Here is a 14,741-nt window from a genome sequence, read left to right on the forward strand (position 1 = left end):
ACTGCCTGGTCCGTCTGTTCTCTCAACGCACTCCTTCACTGCCTGGTCCGTCTGTTCTCTCAACGCACTCCTTCACTGCCTGGTCCGTCTGTTCTCTCAACGCACTCCTTCACTGCCTGGTCCGTCTGTTCTCTCAACGCTTCAGTGTGTACACATCAACAAAACTGCCTCTGTGCTCATGGCCATTATCAAGGGTTAGCCTATATTCAATCACTCAAGCACATTACAGCATCATTTAACAGAGCAATAATCAAGACTTCGATGTAGACCAATTATTTTTAAAAAATGGGTTAACGACTCTACCAACCTTATTGACTCCAACAAGGCTTGTGAGACAATAGTATTCTGACTCCTGATTGGTCCTGTCTCCCCGTGTGGTACCAGCATCGTAATACTATTGGTTAACGAGCCTTGTTAGAGGCGGGAACCAAACCTCAGACATCTCAGACAAAGGTAAACAAAAAGTTCATTTCATCAACATTTTTTAAATGATAAATTCATAATCAATACATTTTGGGAGGGAAAGGAATACTTTTATTCCACACCCTTCTAAAAGCTTTTATTCATTATAAGTCTACATCCAAAGCTTGACTATTGCACCTTTAATGAAAACATACAGTGAATGATACAATGATAATGTAAAACTTTCTAAAAAAGGCCGATTTCTGCTTCCGCTCCAAACACTAGGAAATATGTACACTTCCAACTACAGGACTGTAGATAACATTGAAGCCCTTTCAGAGATAATGCAGCTTCTGTGTCTCCCCCTCACAGCCAACGACTACAGCATCGTCATGTCCTACAGTACATCAGCAGAGCAGGTTCATAAGAGTCCGTTCACTTCCAACAAGCGCCTGTTTCCTTCTATCAGTGTATTTATACATGGGAGTAAAAAAAGAAATCAGACACAGAATCGGAGAGGGATGAGGAGTGGGGACTATGACGGAGTAAAGTGGTCAGTGAGGGGGGACGGGAGTGAGGGACAGGAAGTGACAGGGGTTAGGGGCAGGGACATGGTAGCCCTTTCCGCTAGCCACCAGGGAAAGTGCTCCCTCTTGGGTTAGGGCTAGGAGTTGAGGGTAGGGTTTGGGCTAGGGGCCTGGGAGTGGAGTGGGTAGGGCTGAGGGTTGAGCAAGGTAGAATGGGGAGGTTTAGGGGTAAGGGACAGGGGCAGTGTGTGTATCAGCCAGCGAGTTTGCTGGCCACCAGGGAGGGTTTCCTTTGGGGCAGGTCCTGGGGGGTGGGGATATGGTCCCCAGTGATCTCCGCCTTCTCCGTCGTCGCTGCAGGCAGCTGCTTGTTCTTGATCTTGGCTTTTGCCATGTTGTAGTCACCAGAGTCAAAATACTTTTGCTGCAGAGAGAGAGAGAGAGAGAGAGAGAGAGAGAGAGAGAGAGATGAGAAAGAGATGGGTTATACAGATTGAACACATCTAGGATGTAGAATAATATAACCACCAGTCATTTGAGAAAAAAGTATGTGTACAATCAGACGTGATCGCAGAAGTGAGGAGGTGGGGGATTGACTCACCCCCTTCTGTAGGCGTTTACGGAGCAGGTCAGAACCGCCAGGTTTGTGCCCCAGATTAGGGTACCGAGCCTTCAACTTGGCCTCCTCTGCCTTCTCGGGGCTGATCACTTTGTCCTCCATCTCCTGAAAAACACACATCAAAAAGGTTTATGAAAACCCTGAATGATCGCAGCCACCCAGACAACAGCCTCTTCTCTCTGCCCAGGTCAGAGAGGAGATACTCTAGATAGGTAGATAGATTAGTTTTAGATACTCTAGATAGGTAGATAGATTAGTTTTAGATACTCTAAAACCAACATGGAGAGGCTCAGATGGAGTTTCTTCCCTCAGTCCATCAGGATCCTGAATGAAAACACTGCCTGTTGAACTCTGGACTAAGCCCAATGGCTACACTCAGCACTTCATAATATGTATACACAGTAGAATATACATATCCTCATCATGTACTGTGGATATACATGTCAATAGACTCTATAGATAATTGTATATACCCCCTCTCACTCCCTATCTAACCCAATGCACAACCTCATTCATAACGCATTGCTTCACTTTATACTTATACCAAGGCAATTGTCACTGATATGGTCAAGTAACAGCTACAAAAACACCAGCGTTAGTTTACACAACATAGCTAGCTACTACTGAATAGCTCAATTAGGCCGGGAAAGAGAATTTGCAAATACCCACGGCAGTAATACACGGCTGTAATATGGGCGTAATGACCAAGCCTATTTGCTAGCATGATAAGGGACACATGCAATAATGCGGTAAGTTATGGTGCATTCGTTTGTAACTGGGAGGTGGTAAATTGGGACTTGCTTCTAGGAATGATTAAATAAAACACCGCATGAACTCGCACTTCCTCGTCGCAAATTTGGATGTTTCTCAGCCCCCAGTTGCTCGAATGCACTAGATATAACTAGGTAACTGTGATATAATGGTATATAGATATAACTAGGTAACTGTGATATAATGGTATATAGATATAACTAGGTAACTGTGATATAATGGTATATAGATATAACTAGGTAACTGTGATATAATGGTATATAGCTTGAATGCACACAGGTGTATTTTGCTACTTGCGACTTGCCTCCTCCGACCACAAACGAACGCACCATAAGCTAGTTGGGCAATGCTAGCCTGACCAAGTCACTTTACCCACGTCAATAGCGTTACTTACACGGTGGTCTATCCGTACACTGACCGAATATGTATAACGTGAAAGCTTTTTATGAAGCACTAAAGTTAAACAATGTAAAACTCAAAGTAAGCTATAGCACTAGCGACAGCTTGGTCAAATCAACAGAGCGCCAGCTAACGTGAGCTAGAACGTCAGACAACAGTCATCGTGTGCATGAAGATAGATAGATAGATAGATAGATAGATAGATAGATAGATAGATAGATAGATAGATAGATAGATGGAGATATAGATAGATAGATAGATAGATAGATAGATGGAGATATAGATAGATAGATAGATAGATAGATAGATAGACAGATAGTTAGATAGATAGATAGAGATATAGATAGATAGATAGAGATATAGATAGATAGATAGAGTTAGATAGATAGATAGTTAGATAGATAGATAGAGATATAGATAGATAGATAGATAGATAGAGTTAGATAGATAGATAGATAGTTAGATAGATAGATAGATAGATAGATAGATAGATAGTTAGATAGATAGATAGTTAGATAGATAGATAGTTAGATAGATAGATAGGGATAGAAAGATAGACAGACAGACAGATAGATAGATGGATAGATAGCCAGTTTGCTAGTGTGCCAATGAGATACGTCTATTTCCTGCAACATAAACAATACATCACGTTAGCTGTCAAGATAATATCCTGTGTTTAATTTCCTAATCTCTGGAAGTTGCAATAATGTTCCAACCAATAGAGACTAGTGCTAAAAGCCTCGCTAGCTCACTATCAGTCCACTAGCTAGCTGGCCAGCTAATGCATCTAGAGAGCTAGTTCATCTAGAGAGCTAGTTCATCTAGAGAGCTAGTTCATCTAGAGAGCGAGTTCATCTCCTAGTTAATGCATCTAGAGAGCTAGTTCATCTTTACTAGTTAATGCATCTAGAGAGCTAGTTCCTCTTTACTAGCTAATGCATCTAGAGAGCTAGTTCATCTCCTAGCTAATGCATCTAGAGAGCTAGTTCATCTTTACTAGCTAATGCATCTAGAGAGCTAGTTCATCTTTACTAGCTAATGCATCTAGAGAGCTAGTTCATCTTTACTAGCTAATGCATCTAGAGAGCTAGTTCATCTTTACTAGCTAATGCATCTAGATAACTAGTTCATCTTTACTAGCTAATGCATCTAGAGAGCTAGTTCATCTCCTAGCTAATGCATCTAGAGAGCTAGTTCATCTCCTAGCTAATGCATCTAGAGAGCTAGTTCATCTCCTAGCTAATGCATCTAGAGAGCTAGTTCATCTAGAGAGCTAGTTCATCTCCTAGCTAATGCATCTAGAGAGCTAGTTCATCTTTGCTATCTAACCCATCTAGAGAGCTAGTTCATCTTTGCTATCTAACCCATCTAGAGAGCTAGTTCATCTCTACTAGCTAATGCATCTAGAGAGCCAGTTCATCTCTTAACTAATGCATCTAGAGAGCTAGTTCATCTCCTAGCTAATGCATCTAGAGAGCTAGTTCATCTTTACTAGCTAATGCATCTAGAGAGCTAGTTCATCTTTACTAGTTAATGCATCTAGAGAGCTAGTTCATCTCTGCTAGCTAATGCATCTAGAGAGCTAGTTCCTCTTTACTAGCTAATGCATCTAGAGAGCTAGTTCATCTTTACTATCTAATGCATCTAGAGAGCTAGTTCATCTCTACTAGCTAATACATCTAGAGAGCTAGTTCATCTCTGCTAGCTAATGCATCTAGAGAGCTAGTTCATCTCTGCTAGCTAATGCATCTAGAGAGCTAGTTCATCTTTACTAGCTAATGCATCTAGAGAGCTAGTCCATCTTTACTAGCTAATGCATCTAGAGAGCTAGTTCATCTCTACTAGCTAATGCATCTAGATGGCTAGTTCATCTTTACTAGCTAATGCATCTAGAGAGCTAGTTCATCTTTACTAGCTAATGCATCTAGATAGCTAGTTCATCTTTACTAGCTAATGCATCTAGAGAGCTAGTTCATCTCCTAGCTAATGCATCTAGAGAGCTAGTTCATCTCCTAGCTAATGCATCTAGATGGCTAGTTCATCTTTACTAGCTAATGCATCTAGAGAGCTAGTTCATCTTTACTAGCTAATGCATCTAGAGAGCTAGTTCATCTTTACTAGCTAATGCATCTAGAGAGCTAGTTCATCTGCTAGCTAATGCATCTATAGAGCTAGTTCATCTTTACTAGTTAATGCATCTAGAGAGCTAGTTCATCTTTACTAGCTAATGCATCTAGAGAGCTGGTTCATCTTTACTAGTTAATGCATCTAGAGAGCTAGTTCATCTCCTAGCTAATGCATCTAGAGAGCTTGTCATCTTTACTAGCTAATGCATCTAGAGAGCTAGTTCATCTCCTAGCTAATGCACCTAGAGAGCTAGTTCATCTTTACTAGCTAATGCATCTAGAGAGCTAGTTCATCTGCTAGCTAATGCATCTAGATAGCCAGTTCATCTTTACTAGCTAATGCATCTAGAGAGCTAGTTCATCTCCTAGCTAATGCATCTAGAGAGCTAGTTCATCTGCTAGCTAACCCATCTAGAGAGCTAGTTCATCTTTACTAGTTAATGCATCTAGAGAGCTAGTTCATCTTTACTAGCTAATGCATCTAGAGAGCTAGTTCATCTTTACTAGCTAATGCATCTAGAGAGCTAGTTCATCTTTACTAGCTAATGCATCTAGAGAGCTAGTTCATCTGCTAGCTAATGCATCTAGATAGCCAGTTCATCTTTGCTCCTTTGCTTTGGCAAGCTTAAATTTCTAGCTAGATAGAAATTGGAGTCACGTAGGTGTCACTGTTCACATCCAGACAAGCTAGTAGCTCACGTTAGCTGGCTTGCTAACCCTCATGCTAGCATGCTCATCGTGCTCTTGTGATGGCTAGCTAGCCGTTTAAAACCTACTTTTTCTTCAACCAGCGCCTCTTCACCAGTCCTGGTTCCCTCGATTTCCTCAGACATGTCTGGTGAATGTGAAAGCCCCGGGAATAGGTACACAAGATCTGAACACAAGCTGAAATGTGCCCTGGTTTCCTTCCCATACAAATCCTCACTGTTCACTCCCGCACAAACATGGCTGTCGCGAGATTACGTCACTCCTAGGGGGGACAACATTAACCCACCCAGGCCTTGAATGTTAGTTTCAAAATTAACCCACCCAGGCCTTGAATGTGTGTTTCAAAATTAACCCACCCAGGCCTTGAATGTTAGTTTCAAAATTAACCCACCCAGGCCTTGAATGTTAGTTTCAAAATTAACCCACCCAGGCCTTGAATGTTTCAAAATTAACCCACCCAGGCCTTGAATGTTAGTTTCAACATTAACCCACCCAGGCCTTGAATGTTAGTTTCAAAATTAACCCACCCAGGCCTTGAATGTTTCAAAATTAACCCACCCAGGCCTTGAATGTTAGTTTCAACATTAACCCACCCAGGCCTTGAATGTTAGTTTCAAAATTAACCCACCCAGGCCTTGAATGTTAGTTTCAAAATTAACCCACCCAGGCCTTGAATGTTAGTTTCCAAATTAACCCACCCAGGCCTTGAATGTTAGTTTCAAAATTAACCCACCCAAGGCCTTGAATGTTAGTTTCAAATTAACCCACCCAGGCCTTGAATGTTAGTTTCAAAATTCTTAATAAATAATAACATAATTGTCTATTATACAGAAACGTTAATAGAAAACTAGTTAAACCTTTAATGTATTTTCTATTGTTACTCGAAGTTGTAAATATGGCTGTCACGATATTACGTCACTCCTAGGGGGGACAAAATTAAAGGAACCCAACGAAACGTGAATCAAAACAATCCGTTCTTTGTTTATTTTCGAAATTCCTCGATTATATGGTTCCTTGTAGTCTAATAAACATGTTGAATCACTTGAATGTCTTTCCTACCTTGTCATTTCTTCGCAAAATGATATTTAGCTAATGTTTTGAAAACAACAAAGATGTGTGAAACGTCACTATTATGTGCTCCGCGGATTGACGCAATGACGTAGTACGCGATTTTTGGGGACCACCTTCTCAAATTTGCTCTAGAGCGCATACTAGTGGTCAAAAACTACATTGGGTACCTTTAACCCACCCAGGCCTTGAATGTTAGTTTCAAAATTCTTAATAAATAATAACATCATTGTCTATTATACAGAAACGTTACTAGAAAACTAGTTAAACCTTTAATGTATTTTCTATTGTTACTTCTAAGTTGTACTCATGACATATGAAGTGATTTTGTGTTGAATTGCGAGCTGAATGTTTATTGACATGCTCTTTTTAATTCGTTGTGAAGAGCTCTTCAATCACCAACACTTAATTGGGCTTCATCATTTTGGATGGAATCTGCTGATATAAAATGATACAGACATAAGTAGCCTAATGCTTAATTGTTCATTACAAAAATAGAATGTGTTCAGTGGAGAAGGTTTGGCATGGACCTGGAACTTAAGAACAATATCACATGAGCTCAGAAACTATCACCATGAGGGAGCTTCATGGCTATACTCACAGGGGAGAATCGTCTATTTATTCCTCTGTTACAGGTCTTGTGAGCTCGTCTATACAGCATGGTGGGAATATAATGAAAACACAAAGGCACAATACCGATTTGAAGATTGCTTTATAAGATATAGATATATTTATATTTTCAGATCTGAATATTGATGTCAAAAATACATACTATGATTTACAGAGTTTGCACTACATCATAATGCTTAGCATGACAGACGTCACATGAGCCATAACTGAAATATTAATTTAAATATTAAATAACTGATGGTAAACTGAAAGTAAATACGTAAACACTAAGCTATGGTTACTTTCCTTCTATTGCAACACTTCCGATAAAGTGGTTCTGTAACAGTACAAAAAAAAGAAAAGTTTGAGAATATTACTATTTTCCATTTCCAGTTATCTTGGAAATGCACAGTGCGCTTCTGATGTTGACCGAGGATCTTTCTCTGGCTTGATTGGTTGTCGGGGGTTCTTCAGTGGTCCATGGTTGTTTGTGTTTGGGCTCGTCCTCTGGAATGGATCTGTACCACATGCGCTATTCAATTGCGGACCCCCTGGTCTGAGCACAGCTGTCTGACTGGACAGGACGAGGGGGGGGGGGGGGTTCTACCTCTCGGGGGTCGACCTCCTGAGACTCTCCCTGTGCTGTCCTCTCCTGCCAGACGCTGGGGACATTGGCTGTGACGAGGCCCAAAGCCATAGAGCTCAGCATGCCTACCGATCTGTCAAGGCCCTGCAGTGTGGTTAGAACAGGGAAGCTCAGGTTGCTTCTAAAATGGCACCCTATTCATTACTCCTAGCTGGGGCCGTCCGGTGCACAGTAGGTGGCTAGAGAATAGGCTGTCGTTTCAGATCTACCCTCTCCGTCTCCCCCCCGAGGGAGCCCCTCAGCAGCGGGGAGAGAAGGGTGGGTCGGCGGGGGACTCGGTGAAAGACTGGAGCTCGTAGGCAGCGCCGCTGTCCACCTCCATTGACTTCCTGGAGAACAGCAGACGAATGTCTCTATGGAGGTAGATCTTCCCAGACTTAGAGCTCTGGAACCTGAGAGAGAGAGAGAGAAAGAGAGGAAGAGAGAGAGAGAGCAAGAGAGAGAGAGAGAGAGAGAGAGAGAGAGAGATGGAAGTGGAAAGCTTGCTTAATCAAATGGCGGTGACTTCCTGTTAGGATAGCTCGGTTTAGGGTTTCGATCGAAAAGTCTGACCGCCGAGAGCGGCGTCTCACCTCAGGTGAACGAGATAGCGCAGGGCGCGGCCCTGGCCCAGCGGGAGGGGCTTCCTGCTGGCGTGCGTGTGCGCGCTCTCGCGGCGGACGGGAACGGAGAAGGTCCTCTGGCGCAGGAAGGTCTGGTGTCCGGCTGGCATGGCCCTCAGGTCGTACACCACCACAAACATCTTCACCACGGTCTTGTTGGGGTTGAATAAGGTCTGACCGGGAGAGAGAGAGAAGACGGGGTTTTAACAAAGGGTCAAAGCCTTGGTCTCAGGGGGCGTGTCCACCGGCGAGCTGTATTTTAGAGCTGTTGTTTTTGTTGTTGTTGTTTACAATGGGTACTGAGCTCTAGGGCGCTATAGACGACAGCTGTGTACCAAGCTCTTTTTAGCGCTATAGTGCCATGTGCTCTTGGCTTTTTTCTTAAGTTGAAAAAAGTTGACCTTTCTTTGGGCTAGAGCGCAGGCTGTAAAAGGCTGTTCTGACGACGAGGATGGTCGGTTTTTGGCAAAACCGCAGAGACAACGAACGCTAGCACTAGCTAACATTAGCTAGTTATATTAACCTGGCTAGTTAATCTGCAGCCTGCAAAAACACGACACTCATTGCTAAGGTAGGTGTAAAATACTGGTAGCCTAGCCAGCTCTAAACTCTAGCTTTAGTGCGCTCTATGCAGCTGTGAGCTTGGCGCTGTTCAGCTACTCTACATACAGCTTGGACACGCACCCTCAAGTCCTCATCACTCGGCTGCAATTTTCCTATCGCCCACAAGGTGTCTCCCTGGTGCTACACTCAGACGCCAGACTCCCATCCCTTTGTTCTCATCTGTCAGTTACTGTGAGGAACCTCATGACCCTGAAGAACCGTCTGGCCTTTGTTTTCTAGGTCAAAACGATCCAGCGTGTAAACATTGGCGACACGATGTAAAAACTAGTCAAATGTTTTCTTACCACTTGAATGGTTCCTGATGGAGGTACGCGGTAGCCGCGTTTACCCAGGGACTCCAGGTTGATAACGCCCTACAGATGTACAAAAACAGCGTCACGCACACAAGACAACAGGAAGTGGAGAACAAGCAGTGGCGTGGTGCTTCCGGTTGCCGTCGCGAATGTCGTCTTGCGTCGAGCCAATCGGGTTGAGTGAGTTAAATTAACTTCTCACCATGTACGGCGAGGGAGCGTTGTCTTCGGACACGCTGTAGAAGGACACGTCCACGGGGAAGGTCATGTGACTGGGGCAGAAGGTCCCGCTGGCGCCGACCTCCGCCGTGAAGCCCTCTATCGTACCCAGAGGCTCCAGGCGGTAGTTCAGCACACACTCCTGTCGACGCGCGCACACACACACACACACGCGCACACACACACGCACACACACACACACACACACACACACACACACACACACACACACACACACACACACACACACACACACACACACACACACACACAGATACTCTAAATAAGTTCATTTTGTTCCACCATCTCCTAAATACTCATCCTGATGTTCAGACTTGTGATCAGGTATTGCCGTGTCCGGGATCCGGTACCTCAAAGTTGCCCAGCAGACTGAGACTGGCGGGCGGGGCGCTGATGCTGAACAGCTGCTGAGGCTCCTGCGTGTCCTCCTCCCTCTTCAGGCACACCCTGGGGGGGGGGGGGGGGGGGGGGTAACAACACACCGCCTGGTTACCATGCGCCTGGACCAGGCTTAAGATACGGACCCTGAAGCCATTCCCCCGGAAGTTGCCTGATGAAGACCCAAGGGTCGAAACGTTGCTTTTTTCCCCAATAAAGTGAACCGGGAGATATCAGTGTGCGGATCTCTCCTCTCTCCTCACGCATGTACTCTAAGCCCCAGCACCTGGCCTACTGAGGTGGGATGTGCGCACAGCTCTTTTGCCTTTTGTCTATTCCCTCGTACGCCTTTAGGCCCCAGTCGTCATAACTGATACCGCGCGACGAATACCGTTTGCATGATCATAGCATTTTTATGTCATCGGTGCAACCGTCATCTAGTACGCAGTCCTAGTCCCGGTCTGGCTCGTGGAAGTGCTGCCCATGGATTGTGTAAAGGGTAGGTTTAGGCTGCCATTTTGAGCTGTGTGTCTCAGTGTGTACGGTGTAAGAGTAGTACACCTGCTAGCTCAGCAGGTGGCAGTGTGAGGGGAGAAGACAGCAGATGGTCAGGGGAAAGGCCTTGGCCGTTCACCTGGGGGTTAATACCAGCATAACCTCTGGTCTAGAACGGGTTTTCCGTTTATAGACTTACATATAAATCTGAACGTTTAATCCCAATGCCGATGCTAACCGTTGGGGAGTAGGAAAACCTTGTTTGGACCACATTAAGGGCTGGGGGAGGAATCTATTGCCACACGATGACAGACTGATTTGGATGTCAGTACCTTTTCCCAGAGGCCCAGGGAAGGCCCTTACAGCCAATCAGAGATGAATCCAGGTCAAAGTAGCCAGTCTGGGTTTTCCTCTGAGGAACCTGACAGAGAAAAACACACCGTCATTAAAGAACAGTCAGGTCATCGACATATTCATAACAATGTACACTCAGTGGAATAATGCTTGTGTACTTGGCAAAATAGTTCACGTTTCTATGGTATAATAATAGTATGCATGTGTATCGTGTGAGTATGTGTGTGCGTGCGCCTGTTGCTCAGACGTTCATCATAGACAGGAAACGGCCTCAGTCCAGGAGCTCTGTGTCAGTTCAACAGGAAGTTAGTCAGTAATCTGTGGCTGATGAGGAACAGATGAGTCACGTGGCCCTGACTCCTCAGTGTGTGTGTGTGTGTGTGTGTGTGTGTGTGTGTGTCTGAAGTGGATATGCGAGAGAGTGTTTCTGTGAGTCTGTGTGTGTGTGTGTGTGTGTGTGTGTGTGTACTCCATGGCAGCAATAAAAGTGTAACTACAGCCTTTAACTAACAACAGACACGGGAGCTAAAAAGCCTGCTGACGGATATGCGAGGCTCTCTCCAAAGCATAGTCACAATTACATACACAAACACTTCAAGTTGGCCTGAATATTGAACAGACTCTGTGACTCATGCTTCTTAGAATGCTGCGTGTGAGAGTGAGATAAAGAAACAGGTTAATGTGTGTGTGTGTGTGTGTGTGTGTGTGTGTGTGTGTGCGCGTGTCTTACAGGACTGGAGAGCAAGGGTAGGCCAGTGCACGGGTGGAAGGCCTTAGTTGCCGTGGCGTCTAGCGAGTGGCGGTTCTGCTTCCTCCAGCTGTTGCACGGACGCAGGGGGGAGGGGCTGTTGGCTCGCTGAGAGAGGGAGAGAGAGAGAGAGAGGAAGATCATTTTTACATCAACTAATTTTAGCATCTATGCCTGTTTCTTCTTTTAGCTTCTGGAGCTACACGGGTCTTTGATGTCATCACATTAAAAAAACAAAGCTATTCCACTTCATGCAGCTAGAGATGCACCGATCCACTTTTATTCACTTCCGATCCGATTCCTGAATTTGTATATCTGCCGATACCGATCCGATACTAGCCAACTTTTTTCTTGAATAATTATTTATCCTTACACTTTTCACACACCATATTCTTACTGTATTTGAATTTTACCCAACATTTGTATGGGTACAACAACATATATGTACAATATACTTGCATATTGGATGTAAGCCTAACAATGAAAGAATCTGTGAATCCTACTACAGTATATATTCATTTTCACATATCAGCACCCATGTTCATCAAATAAAAATAACTTATTTATAAAATATAAGCTTAGGATGAGACCCCCTGTCTGCTCTCCTGTCACTCACTCTGCATGTAACAGAGTAGGTCTCATCATCCCCAGGCGAGAGCAACGGTGTCATATTTCACGGTGACACGACAAGAGTAAGGAGAGCATTGGGTTTAAATCCCAAATATTGCCAAATAGGTGCTTTTGCTTTTGGAAATATTCTGCCGCCAACCAACTCGGGCAGCGCTTGCAACTCGAGACTTTCACTCGCAAATGTTCTTGGCAAACTATTTAAAACTGTTTTTCAGATGTTTGTTTTGGCACCAAATTTGCAAACATAAGCGAGCGGTCTGAAAAGATAGGATAGTTGAGTTAACTAGACGCTGGACTGAGGGAAATGTGAATCGTAGCCCCGTAACCTCGTAGCAGCTGGGTGGGTTCGGTGCAGTGTCACTCACCAGGACAGTTTGTGTGCTGGGGGGTCTGCTGGTGGAGCCGGGGGGGCAGGAGGCCGCGGGGGCCTGGTTCTCATCCTGGGGCGCGGCGGTCTGGGTCTGGGTCTGGCTCTGGAGCTTGGTGGGGTTGGGGCCCTGGGAGCAGGTCTGGCCGGTCCCCAGGCCGTTCTCTCTGAGGGGGGCGGGGGTGTCGGGGGAGGCGGGGGCTTGGGGCTCCTCTCGCGGGGGGGTCTGTAAACATTGAGGGGCCGCGGGCGGAGGTCTGACCAGAGGGTCTTCAAGTGTAACGCAGGTCCCGTTCTGAGCTCTGACGCAACGCTCGGCCTCCGGGCTCGCTCGGGCTTTTTCCGCGCAAACGGGCGCGGCGTCGCGAGGTTGCTCGTGGCCGTTGGCGAGGCTGTTGCTCTGGCTCGGGCCGGCGGCGTGCGTGATGTGAGTGGTGGTGGTGGTGGTGGTGTGCGTGTACGTGCGCACCGTGCGCGTGACCGTCTGGGTGTGTGTGTGGCGCAGCGGGCTGCCGCTCCGTCCGTGCGTCGGGGACAGGGACAGGGAGGGGACAGACAGCCGGTCCTGGATGAGCCTGGTGATGTCCTGCACGGCCTGGGAGATCAGCGCGTTGTCTCTCTCTCTGTCTCTCTCTCTGTCCTTCGTCTCGCTCAGTATCAGTCTCCTGCAGGCCGCCGGCTTCGGGGACGACGTCTCCCTCTTACTGAGGGGCGTGTCGCTGACGGGCGTGTCAAAAGGGGAGGGGCGTACGCAGCCGGTGGGCTCAGGGGGCGGGGCTTCGGGCTCTTTGGTCTTGGCGGGGGTCGTTTCGTCGTGGCCGCTGCCCCAGAATGCTTTGGGAGGGGCGTCGGAAGTAAACAGGGCGGAGGGAAGCGGCGGCGCTGTCGGGTCGCAGAAGTTGAGGCGCTGCGCGATGCGGGCGATGACTTCCTGCCTCTCCTGGAGCAGAGAGCCAATCAGGGGGTTGGTCTCTGTGGCGGCGGGCCTGGGGGAGGGGCAACGGGGCGGGTCGGCCAATGAGAGGGTCTTGAAGGCCCTCAGGGGCTCCGGGGCGCACTCCTTAGCGCTCTCGGCGCCGTGAGAGCTCAGCCCGTAGTCCTCGCCGCGGGCGGGGTCGCTGGGTCCGCTGAGGGCGGAGTAGAACCACCTCACGGCCTTCTTGCCCCCGGGGGGGAGGGGGGAGTGGGAGCGGGGGGGCGTGGGCGAGGGGCGGGAGAAGAGGGGCGAGCCCTGCCGGTGCGGGGGGTCGACCTGGGCAACGTCGCCGTTCTGGTAGGCGTGACCGTGGCCGTCGGAGGCCTCCTGGCCCCTCTTGGCGTAAAGGGGGAGGCCAGAGAACGGGAGGCCGGTCAGAGGGAGGCCGGTCAGGGGAAGGCTGGAGATGGGGAAGCTGGTTATAGGGAGCCCGGGGGCCACGGGGGCCCCCATGGCGTCGGGGCCCTTGCTGTACAGGGGGAGGTTAGCGTTGCGATGCGGGCCCTCTTTGAGGTCGTGGGGCCCCTTGCGGCGGGGCGGGGCCAGGCCGGGGCCCTTGCCGTGGAGCGGCGGCAGCGCGGTGTGGATGCTGCACGCCATGGCGGGGTAGGCGGGCTGGCGGGGGAGCGACTGGACGCGGACGCGCAGCGCCACGCTCTGGGACACGTTGGGCACGGGGAACAGGTGCTCCGAGGGCGGCTGGGAGAACTGCCACAGCAGGTCCTCGTCCGCCGCGCTGATCCTGCGAGGGGACGAGAATCAAATCACGTCAAACTTTATTCGTACAAACATGGAGGCGGCACGATGCGCAGACACGGGCCAGTCTCACACAGTGGTTGGTGAATGGATGTCGAGCGCGGTGTGTGTGCGTGTTACGTGTGTGTGTGTGTGTGTGTGTGTGTGTCGGACCTGTAGAGGATGTTTCTGGGGATGATGCCGTGCGAGGCGCTCAGCCAGGCGCTGAGCTGGGAGAAGAACAGCGCACGGCCAGTAGGAGGGTCTTCTCCTCCACCACCCTGTCACCACTCCTAGAGAGAGAGAGAGAGAGAGAGAGAGAGGGGGGGGAGAGAGAGAGAGAGAGAGAGAGAGGGGGAGAGAGGAGAGAGAGAGAGAGAGAGAGAGAGGGGGGGGAGAGAGGGAGGGGAGAGAGAGAGAGAGA

General features: G+C 47.6%; 2 protein-coding genes across 3 annotated transcripts in view; both read right to left on the minus strand.

The window, feature by feature from the left end:
- Positions 1–231: 231 nt before the first annotated feature.
- arpp19a (cAMP-regulated phosphoprotein 19a) lies at positions 232–5,749 on the minus strand. 2 transcript variants are annotated; one of them, XM_084437160.1, is made up of 3 exons: positions 5,621–5,749; positions 1,531–1,653; positions 232–1,353 (listed from the first exon to the last, which is right to left on the minus strand). In XM_084437160.1, the coding sequence occupies exons 1-3, from the start codon at positions 5,675–5,677 to the stop codon at positions 1,183–1,185; spliced, it is 351 nt and encodes a 116-aa protein (XP_084293286.1). In that variant the 5' UTR covers positions 5,678–5,749; the 3' UTR covers positions 232–1,182. The 2 variants fall into 2 exon arrangements, with proteins under 2 accessions (XP_084293286.1, XP_084293287.1); XM_084437161.1 differs by lacking the exon at positions 5,621–5,749 and adding an exon at positions 2,714–2,823.
- Positions 5,750–7,383: 1,634 nt separating this feature from the next.
- The window catches only part of atosa (atos homolog A), a gene marked incomplete at its 5' end in the record, with an annotated part of 11,676 nt that continues 4,318 nt past the window's right edge, over positions 7,384–14,741 (minus strand). Inside the window, 10 exon segments of the mRNA XM_084437474.1 lie at positions 7,384–8,267; positions 8,448–8,650; positions 9,386–9,454; positions 9,597–9,755; positions 9,985–10,081; positions 10,840–10,928; positions 11,592–11,717; positions 12,605–14,324; positions 14,492–14,561; positions 14,564–14,610. Coding sequence (XP_084293600.1) covers positions 8,114–8,267; positions 8,448–8,650; positions 9,386–9,454; positions 9,597–9,755; positions 9,985–10,081; positions 10,840–10,928; positions 11,592–11,717; positions 12,605–14,324; positions 14,492–14,561; positions 14,564–14,610 — 2,734 coding nt within the window. The 3' untranslated portion in view covers positions 7,384–8,113.

Source organism: Borostomias antarcticus, assembly GCF_949987555.1.
Source record: "Borostomias antarcticus genome assembly, chromosome: 4".
Classification (NCBI taxonomy): Eukaryota; Metazoa; Chordata; class Actinopteri; order Stomiiformes; family Stomiidae; genus Borostomias; species Borostomias antarcticus.